Source organism: Planococcus citri, chromosome 1, assembly GCF_950023065.1.
Source record: "Planococcus citri chromosome 1, ihPlaCitr1.1, whole genome shotgun sequence".
NCBI classification, from domain to species: domain Eukaryota; kingdom Metazoa; phylum Arthropoda; class Insecta; order Hemiptera; family Pseudococcidae; genus Planococcus; species Planococcus citri.
In genome coordinates, this window is record NC_088677.1 from 9,232,434 (window position 1) to 9,243,312 (window position 10,879).

General features: G+C 37.2%; 2 protein-coding genes across 2 annotated transcripts; both read right to left on the reverse strand.

Annotated features, from left to right (window-relative positions):
• Positions 1 to 6,770: 6,770 nt before the first annotated feature.
• LOC135845315 (uncharacterized protein K02A2.6-like) lies at positions 6,771 to 9,437 on the reverse strand. Its single transcript, XM_065363803.1, has one exon. It carries the CDS (start codon positions 9,435 to 9,437, stop codon positions 6,771 to 6,773), a length of 2,667 nt encoding a protein of 888 aa, XP_065219875.1.
• A 119-nt stretch (positions 9,438 to 9,556) lies between these two features.
• Positions 9,557 to 10,730, reverse strand: LOC135845324 (uncharacterized). The gene is made up of 2 exons (XM_065363816.1): positions 9,672 to 10,730; positions 9,557 to 9,598 (listed from the first exon to the last, which is right to left on the reverse strand). The coding sequence occupies exons 1-2, from the start codon at positions 10,728 to 10,730 to the stop codon at positions 9,557 to 9,559; spliced, it is 1,101 nt and encodes a 366-aa protein (XP_065219888.1).
• Between the last annotated feature and the right edge of the window lie 149 nt (positions 10,731 to 10,879).

Sequence of the window (10,879 nt, forward strand, 5' to 3'; positions counted from 1 at the left end):
CAACCGTTTTTCGTACCTATTGGACACCATTTGAGAATCATTAAGGCGGAGGGAATAGATTAATTTTCATTCAATTCGGATGGGTAATTGCTGAGTAATTGCAATTTTAGTTCATTATTTTAATGCATTAAATCCTAAAAAAGGGAAAAGGACTTGTAGAACACCTGCCACTCATTGTACCCTGCTATACCCCCAGTCTATTCCATCACCAGCTGTGTTTCATTGTACCCTGTTACACCCCCGTCTGTTAGCTGTAAATTCCAAGTGGGAGTGGTTTGGTGGGGCATTTACCAAACAAATATATTATTTTAATGCCCTAACCGTCGTTGTGAATTCGTGGCTGAGTGGTTAGGACATGTAAGTAGGAATAGGAAATTTAGGGACCCAGGTTCGAATTCCTGTGAGGTAAGTAGGTAGGTGACAGATTTTTCGTAGGAAAATTGGATAGGTAAATGCTTTGGAGTTACCTACGGAGTACATGATAATGGGGCAAAAATAATGCTGAAATTGAGTTATGAATAATCATGATATCATTTGCTAACTAAAAATTCATTTCATTAATTTTTTGTCTACCTATAGCCATAAGTATAGTAAGATTTACCTTGACATGAATAATTTTTAACTTTTTACTTATAATTTAAAAATTACTTCAAAATGAGTAATTAAACTAATTTTTGTACAATTGAAACATGTAATTTTTATTATCATGATTTAGTAAAAATTATTAAAACAAAATGATTTTTACTATTGGTACCTACAGCAAAATTTATTAAAATGATAATTTTTACTATACGATTACAGTAAAAATTATTGAATGGGATCTGGTACTTAATTGTGCTAAATACCAGTATTTAGTTAAATTTTTTTGTAAAAATTACCCATATTTTTTTCATGTGATTTAGAGGCAATGCAAATTCTTAACATATTTTATAAGATTTAATTCTTAATTTAGAATAAAAAGCAAGTTCTGAAAATTGGTTTGAAAATTTATAAATTTGAAGACAATGGAAATTCTAAAAAAAAATATTATGAAAATTTGTACTTAGAGATGCTGAGAACTCCAAAAATTGATTAAACGTTCTGTAAGTTGCAGATAATGTGAACTTGAAAATTATATGAAATAAGTATTGTAATATTTATGAAGAAGATGAGAATTCTGAAAAATTGGAGGCAATGTGAATTCCAAAAATTGAGTAAACGTTTTACAATTTGTGGACAATATGAACTTGAAAATTGAATTTGAAATTTTTTAATTTAAAGACAATAAGAATTCTGAAAAATTATTTAAAATTTGACTAGGTAGGTATTTAGAGGCAATGTGAATTCTAAAAATTGATTGCAAATTTCCTAACTCAGCAGCAATGCAAAATTCTGAAAATTTATTGAAAACTTTATGAAATTGTAGCGATGGGGAATTCGGGAAATTGATTTGAAATCTTGTAAATTTTAAAACAATGCAAACTATGAAAAACAACTAGAAATTTCTTAATTTAGAAGCAATACAAGCTTATAAATTATTCTGAAATACCTATTGTAATTTGGAAAATATGAAAACACTGAAAAACAAATATTATTTTGAAGCAGTGAGAGTTTCAAAAATTCTTATCACTGTGACATGGTTGATTCACTTACCCACTACCTAGATGTAATAATGGTTATAGCTGTAGAAAAGGCAGCTAGCTACGCACAAATCCATTTTGACTTTCTGACAACTTTTCTTCCTCACAATCTGCCAGTCATTTTGCCAGTATTTTTGCATACCTATATCTTGTAGCAGGTGTTGAGTAGACTTATTCCTCGGGAGTTTTTCAGGTTTGACATATCACCTTTCTTGAACATTGGTATTACAATTGCTGTTTTGAGTTCTTCAAGTACCTTTTCTTCTTGGTACATCCTATTTAGGAATTCCAGCAGTCTTCTTTTAAATTCACCACTTGCGTATTTGTACGATTCTGTTGGTATGCCATCTTCTCCTGGAGCTTTTGCATTTTTTGCCGTTTTCAAAGCTTCTTCTAGCTCTTTAAATGAAATTCTGTCTTCTGTTTCTCCAATTTCATCTTCTATCTTTATATCTTGGGCATTTTCATCACTCCAGAGTTCTTCAAAATATTCCTTTGCATCATTGATTTTAATCTTTGGCAAACCCACTCTTTCGTTGAAATTTGTGTCAATTCTCCTTATGATCTTGTACACCTTTGGCCATAACTTGTATGTGTCATGCTCTGGGAATGTGATAAAATTTTCCCAGCTCTCTCTCTGTAATTTCCTGGACTTTCTCTTGACTTTTGCCGACTGTTTTCGATATTCTTCACCATCAACCTCGCTTTTTGTGCTCATGAATTTTCTAAATGCCTGTCTTTTCTTTTGTATGAGTTCTTGGATTTCGTTGTCCCAATTCTTTATTCTTTTCACCCCAATTCTGCAAGAAACCACTCCTAAGATTTCTTTTGCCGCTTTTGTCACAATGGATTTGATATTTTTCCATTCTTCTTCTACATCCTGGCTTGTTGGTATCTCTTGACTAATAATGTTCATCTGTCTTTGGTACAGCCATTGGTTGGTTGGGTCATCCAGGGTTCTTGTGTTGATCTTCTTTTCATTTTTCCTTGCTGGTATTCTTGTTGTTTCCATTCTCATTACTCCTTGAACAAAATGATGGTCAGTGCCTACTTCTTGACCTCTGTATCTTCTTACATCCAAGAATTTATTTGGGCATTTTCATTGGCTATAAAATGGTTGATCATTGAGCTTTGTCCTCTTGTATTGCTCCATGTCATCTTGTGATCTTTCTTGTGTTGGTAGAATGTATTCATAATTCTTAGTCCGTTGAAAGTGCAAAAATCTATCAGTTTCTTCCCATTTGTATTCATTCCTTCTGTTCCATACATACCAGTTACTGTCTTTACACACTTATCTCCTACCTGAGCATTCAAGTCTCCTACTACATATTACCAATTTATCTTCTGGATTTACTGCTTGTACTGCCCTCTGTAGTTGCTCGTAGAACTCTTCACTTTGTTCCTCTCTTCCCTCTTCTGGTGCATATACTCCAATTATTGTAAGAAAGTCTTTTTTCAATTTCATCCTTGCTGATACAATTCTTTCATGCCATATGTTGTATGAGTCGATGTTTTCACGGTGTTTATTATGTATGTGTAACATCACTCCGCCTGCAGCTCTGGTTTTCTTGTTGACTCCACTGTAGATAACGATGTAATTTCCAGATTCGATTGTTCCACTTCCTTTCTTCTTTGTTTCAGACATCACGGCAAAGTCTATATTTCTGCTGCTTAAAATTCCAATTATTTCTGCTTCCTTGGCTGCATATCCTCTTACATTCCAGTTTCCGAATTTGTATTTCCTTTCGTTAGCGTGTGTTTTTATTTTAGCCAGGGGTTCACCTCCGCCTGGGATCCCATAGTTCCATCCATTTTCTGCTGTTTGTGAGTTTTGAGTAAGGTTAATTTTCATCTGACTTGGTTACCAGCCATGCCAGATATACCACGGTGATAGGGCTGCTATCTAGGCCTCCGCATTTGCCTGGTCCCCTTTTAGTCGCCTTTTACGACAGGCAGAGGGTACCATAAGGATATTCTTGACCGGTCCCTACACGGGGGTTGAAATTTTGACAGGTGATAAATTTTTGCATGATCTTTCGATCTACCTTTGTAAAGTTTGAAAAATTTTGTGCAAGTCCTATGTTGAAATGCAAAATTTGCGATTTTGGCTGACCTGTCAATCAAAATGGCCGCCATTTTGTGAGTAAGGCCAACTTTTTTTTGGGCAAGTTTGCTTAAAAATGTTCCTTAGGGTGTCCCTTTTAAGAAAAAAGTTGTCCCGGAGGATCGGCGGGGGGGGGGGGGTGCAATTACTCCTATTGTCATATGCCGGACTAATACGGATGAATTTTGATCGGAACTGCCCCCCTCCTGTTTTCCCCACCTCTGAATCTTAAGGGTGAAAAACTGTTTATGCGTTTAAAAATCATAATTTAGCTGGACAAGCTGAATGAAAATTCGAATCGAGAATGTTTCAATCAACATATTTGTAATATCAACTTCGAATAGAGAGTAAAGATTTCGCCCCATTTTATAAACTCAACATTGCTCTCATTTCCATGAAAATTGACCATTCACATTCACCGGTTCGTTTATATCCTACCTAATACTTGATATTTTGGTATTTTCGAAACAGGGCCACCAGATGAGAATCGTTCACGGATGAATAATGGCAACGCTGAATTCTTCGAAATGATTTTTCCAAAGGAATGTTACATCACATCATAATTTTTCTAATAATAATTTTTCTAATAATAATTTAATCGTCACGTATATTTTAATTATTTTAAGGCAGTTGGATTTGGATCCCTATCTCAGAATATTTTAAGCACATTATTTTGTAAGTCAATAATACATATTATAGCATCCACATAATACATCGCATAGCATCGTATTAGTCTTCAGTTTTAATCTGCTTCCCATTATTTCGTGAACCAATGTGAATTAAAATCAAAATGAAATTGAAATTTTGATTCTGGAAATTATTTTTAAAAATCGCAATTCATCTATCCTTCACCTCAAATGAATGTAGATTGGTATACAAGTGAATTACCTATTGAAAAAGAATTGAAAATTTTTTCGTAATTACGTAATCACCACAGTGTTTGTTCTACAGGTAGATAGTTCGTTTTTCATTTACAAGTGGAAAAATTGCTTTAAAAAAATTCTTTCACAGTCTCTGAAGAGATACTGATAGGGGCTCATGGCTCATAAGATATAGTTACCTATTTGATTTTCGATGTCGTCACCTCTACGCTAGTACTCTTCCATATTCTGAAAAATCCAAAACTCAAAACTGGTTCAGTGGTTCCAGAACTTAACTATCGGAACAGAAAAAAATAACACAAGTACATATGTACTTACATTTAAACAGGGCTTCGACTATTTCATCCGATACATAAATAAATATACTAACAAGAGAACCTCTTGAGGTATCCGCCTCCGATTTGAACGGGACCGCGATTTTTAGAAATAACATGTTCTAAAACCCCCAAATCCAAATTTTCAGCTGCCCAAGTTTATTTTTCGATTTTTGGCGAATTTTTGAAAATCCAAAATTGACTATTTAGATGTTTTTTTTTTTTTTTTAAAAAAGTACGTACTTGATCAGTGAAAATGTTCAAAATAAGTCCTAAAACTGGTATTAACCCCCCCCCCCCAATACAAAATTTGGCCATTTCCAGCCATTCTGGAGCATCCAGCGCGATTTTTTAATTTCTCCAGAATTTTGAATTTGCTCCAGAAGGCGTGAATATGAAGTTGGGCAGCTAAAAATCGAGTTGTGTGTTATACTCGATCTGTTTAACGAGTTCATCCACATTTGAGTCGATTTTGGGAGTGATACCTCACTGTCAGGAGTGGTTTTTTGACCAGCTTTATTCATAATATGAAATCCAAAAAAATCAAAATTTTACCGCTTGCGAGGAAATTTTTGAAATTTGTGCGAATCACTGTATTTCGTCCACAACACCCCCCTCCCCCCGAGGCCGAGTTCCGCCATTTCCAGCCATTCCGGAGCTTCCAGCGTGATTTTTAAATTTCTCTAGAATTTCCAGAATGGCTGGAAATGGCGGAACTCGGCCTCGGGGGGTTTGTTGTGTTCAAAATAATATAGCGATTCGCGCAAATTTTGAAAATTTCCTTGAAAACGGTGAAATTTTGATTTTTTTGGATTTCTTATTCTGAAAAAAGCTGGTCAAAAAACCACTCTTGAGGTGTCCCTCCCAAAACCGACTCAAATGTGGATAAACTCGTTTAACATGGTCGAGTGTGGTATACAACTCGATTCTTAGCTGTCCAACTTCATATTTACGCCTTCTGGAGCAAATTCGCAATTCTGGAGAAATTGAAAAATCCCGCTGGAGGCTCCAGAATGGCTGGAAATGGTGAAATTTGGATTTGGGTAATTAATATTAGTTTTCGGACTTATTTTGACCCATTTTATTGATAAAGTACGTACTTTTTTTTAAAAAAAAGCATAAATAAATCGCCAAAAACAGAGTCAATTTTGAATTTTCAAAAATTTGCCAAAAATCGAAAAGTGAACTTGGGCAGCTGAAAATTTGGTTTTGGGGGTTTTAGACCATGCTCTTTCCAAAAATCGCGGCCCCGTTCAAATCGGAGTGTGACACCTCAAGAGGTTCCCTTGTCAGCTCAAAATTAGGGCACGATTTTCGGAATTTATGAAGAAGAAGTAGGAACAATGTAGTAGGTAATCGACCCAAAAGGGTTGAAATTTGGCGAAAAATTCAAATGTTTCGTGGAAAATGTGTTTTTGAGCATTTCTGAAAGACTCGTATCCTCTCTTCATCCAAGGGCACCTCTTCGGCTAATAATTTTTTTTGGTGACTTTCAACTCGAAATGAAGGTCTTCGCTAAAATTTCATCAAAATTCATCGATATTTTTTTCGCGATCCGTTCTGACAAATTCGAAGTCTTCGTTTATAGTTTTAGTAATTTGATCCCAAAAATGAATTTTCAAAAGTATGGTACCCCATATCTCGAAAATTTAAAATCACTGGCTCCATGTTTTGCCACATGTGGTAATCGTACACGAATTTAAATTCACATACTCACATTTAAAACTCACTTTAATTATACGAAATTAAACAGAATACATATTTACAATGTGCATAAAATACGTTCTAAAGATAACGATAAAATTACGTATATTTGGCTTTCTGAAGGGGGGATATTTACCACAACCCTCCTTTAATTTTGAAAATTCTCAAGCCATTTTGGGGGTTTTGAAACTCGCGATGACCTGCGAAGTAAAGGTTCTTCCGGCGGATCATTAGCTTGATCGGAGACAGGTTCTGACACAGGAACATTATCTGGAACCGGAGTTGTAGGAGTTGCAGGCATTGCACGAGTATATTTTTCGACTTGATTTTCATGACGTTGAATATTTTTCGTAGGCGTTGCAATATTAACAACCGGACCATTTATCGCTTCGATTACGCCTATTTCATCTTCGAATTTACTTTGAAACTTATTTTTGGTAAACGGACGTTCGATTAAAACTTCATCACCAACTTGAAGTTTCTGATTGAGCGGAAGAGGTTTTCCACTCGCCATAATCGATTTACTTTTATTCAGCCGATCTTTCTCGCGAACCTCCGCTTCCTCAACGAATGGCCGAAGGGTAGGTAGCTTATCTTGAATTCGACGATTGAATAAAAGCTCAGCAGGACTTTTCCCCAAAGTTGAGTGGGGTGTTGAACGATACATAAGTAAGTATTTATTTAGCTCAGACTGAATATCCTTTTTCTCCAACACTGCAATTTTAATGATCTTTTGCAAGGACCGATTCTGGCGTTCAATTTCACCATTAGCTCTTGCCCAATACGGACACGAAGTGTAATGAGCAATGCCTAACGAACGTAAATATTCCTCAAATTTATTTCGAAATTGAGGTCCGTTATCGGAGGTTATAGTTGAAGGTATTCCGTGTCTAGCAAATAATTCGTCGAGAAAAACAGTAGTATCTTCGACAGTGGTACTCTTCATAATTTTCACTTCGACATACCTGGAGAAATAATCAACAACTGCGCATAACTCTTTGCCATCCGGCAAACTTTTGAAATCAATCGCGAGCTGCTGCCAGGGGCCATCAGGAAAATCACGACGCGAAATTTGATCAGTAACAATCTGTTTGCCAACTTTTTGACATGTATCGCACGTTTTGACACACGTTTCAGCATGTTTATCAATGTTCGGCCACCATACCTTCGATCGTAGCCTGTCTTTGATTTTATTGATACCAGGGTGCCCTTCGTGAGCATTTTGTAACACTCGATCGCGTAATTCCGCTGGTACAATTATTCGAACACCACGAAGAAGAACACCTTCAACGACACACAATTCTGAAGCTATTGCGGAGAAGGGTTTTAATTTAATTTCTTGATTTGAAATTAAACTATCGCATATTTTCGATAATTCAGGGTCGTTTTCAGTCGCTTTCCGAATTTCACGTAGAGTAACAGCTTTTGGAGCCAACTGGGTTACGAAATTGATAAGATTTTTTTCGTACATATCGTTGATAGTGTGCGTAGCTGTGGATGTTTGAAGTAAACGAGAAAGAGGATCAGCTATGTTGTTTTTTCCAGGAGCATATCGAATAACATACTTGAATCCCTGCATCCGTAGCACCCATCTCTCTATACGAGCGCATGGTTTTGACCTTGTACCAAAAATCGTCTGTAAGGGTTTGTGATCTGTCACTAACTCGAATGTTCGTCCAAGTAGGTATATTTTTAATCGTTCAACGGCAAAAACAAGGGCTAACGCCTCTTTCTCCGTCTGCGAATACCGACGCTCGACTGCTGATAACGATCTACTTATGTAACAGATAACACGTACCTCGTCACCTTTTCGTTGTAAAAGTACTGCTCCTAGACCCACCGGACTCGCATCTGCCATTACGATGGATGTTAACGTAGGATCGAACAAGCTGAGGTGAGTTTCATCACTGAGAAGTGACTGAATATGAACGAACGCTTGTTCATCAGCTGCGTCCCATTTGAATGGCGATTCACGAGCAGTACGTTGTAACAGGTCAAGTTCAGTTGATAAATGTGGGATAAATTTACCAACATACGAAACTAACCCAATAAAACTTCGTAGTTCTTCAGGTGTTTCTGGAGATCGAAATTCTTTAATGGAAGCAACTTTATCAAAACCAGGTTGGATTACACCAGGTTTGATAATATGACCCAGGAACGTAACTTCATTCATACGAAACTGACATTTCTTCGGATTTATTGTCAGTCCATGTTCTTCTAAACGATGAAGTAGATTTCGAAGATTTAAGTCATGCTCCTCTTGCGTTTTACCGAATACGAAAATATCATCGATAAAGTTGAATACACCAATTAGGCCGCTTAAAACACCTTCGAGAATTCGTTGAAACATCTCTGGAGCGCAGGTGAGACCGAACATAAGTCGTTTATATCGAAATAAACCCAGGTGCGTGATGAACGTAGTAATTTCTCGCGATTCTTCGTCTAATTCTGCTTGATGATAAGCTCTGATAAGATCGACCTTGCTGAATACCGTAGCCTCAGCTAACAACGGAGCTAAATCATCCATCACAGGGAGGGGAAATTTCTCGTCTAGAACCGCTTTGTTTGCTCGTCTCATATCAACGCATAATCGAATATCGTCTTCACCGTCAGCTACTGGAACAATCGGCGAAACCCAACGTGAGGGCCCTTCAACTCGTTCGATAACATCAGCTTCTAGTAATTCGTTGATTTGCTTCTCAACTTTAGCTCGAAGTGCGTAGGGAATGCGTCGAAAAGGTTGAATTACAGGTGGAACAGACTCGTCAATCGGAATATGAAGTTGAAAATTTTTCAGCTTACCCAATGGTTTCATTAGGTTCGGAATAGCGCGAATTCGGGTATCTTTACATGCATTCAAACCAACACGAAGTACTTGTAGGGCTTTGGCATCTTGACGACCCAATAACGATTGAATATCTTCTTCAACGACAACTATTTCAGATATAACGGTCTGATCGTTGCATTGAATTTCAGCTTGAACAGTAAACGCAACAGTGTACTGTTTTTCACCCGTAGCATCGAAGAAATTTATCTCAGGATTACGTACGAAACCTTGAAACTGAGCGCCATTTCGTTTCAATTTCCGCCACTGTTTCCTTGATAACATTGTATACAAAGCACCGGAGTCAACGAACATTTTAGTACCAATATTACCGATGCGACATGGTACCCATTCTTCGATCTCGTCTGCTGAATCATTTCGAACACAGAATATATCTTCGTGAGTAACTTTCTTCACTGACTCCTTTCTCTGCTCATTTTTATCACGCGAACTCGAATTAGATTGGCCAGCTGCGGATGAATGACAAACCTTACTGTAGTGACCATTTTTCTTACATTTTCCGCATACAGCTTTCAGTGCAGGGCACTTAGGATCTTTCGCTCGATGACCGGAATGACCACAGCAAAAACACCGATCAGTATTTTCGCGATCAGGACTCGAAGCTCGTTTGGAAGGTTCCCTTTGAAACTTTTTCCCTTTAGAATTTCGTTTCTTGTCAGGAATTCGGCATACGTTGCTCGTATTCGCGCTAACTTGCGTGGAATTTGACTCACCACTAGCCATCGCAGAAGATTGAGAAGTAACAGTTTCAAGCGTTCGAGCTACACGTTCAAAATCGGCCAACGTTGCGTCTTCCTTTTGTTTCATGAGCTCGGTACGTACTTCAGCTGAACTGCAACCGTTTATTAACTGACCTTGGACAGCCTCGTCTACAAACGTACTCGCAAAGCTGCATAACTTAGCTTGATTTCGGAGCCGGGTGATAAAAGCCGTTAACGTTTCACCCTTTCCTTGTTTTAAAGTTGATAACACATGACGTTCATACCATTTATTGCTTTTCGGTTCTATCTGGGAGTCCAACCGAGAGAGCGTAAAGTTGTACTCGTCAGAGTCAGCAGGAATAGGAGTATCTTTCGGGAACGAATAATAGATGTCTTGGATTTCTGGTCCACCGAGTAAGAGAAGTTCCGCCTGTTTTCTTTTTGCATTAGATATATTCTTAGCAGTAAAATAAAACTCCAGCGTATCTTTCCATCTTGACCATTCATCGGCATTCGACATCTGCCGAACCGAAAAAGGTAAAATTAACCTCGGATCGGACATCCTCAGTTCACCTCGTCGCCATTTGTGGTAATCGTACACGAATTTAAATTCACATACTCACATTTAAAACTCACTTTAATTATACGAAATTAAACAGAATACATATTTACAATGTGCATAAAATACGTTCTAAAGATAACGATAAAATT

Coding starts and splice junctions, on each gene's coding strand:
- LOC135845315 (XM_065363803.1), bottom strand. CDS start 9,437: ATGAAACCATTGGGTAAGCTGAAAAATTTTCAACTTCATATTCCGATT.
- LOC135845324 (XM_065363816.1), bottom strand. CDS start 10,730: ATGTCCGATCCGAGGTTAATTTTACCTTTTTCGGTTCGGCAGATGTCG. Junction 9,599..9,671: donor GCGCTCAGTTTCAAGGTTTC/GTACGTAATCCT, acceptor TTACTGTTCAAG/CTGAAATTCAATGCAACGAT.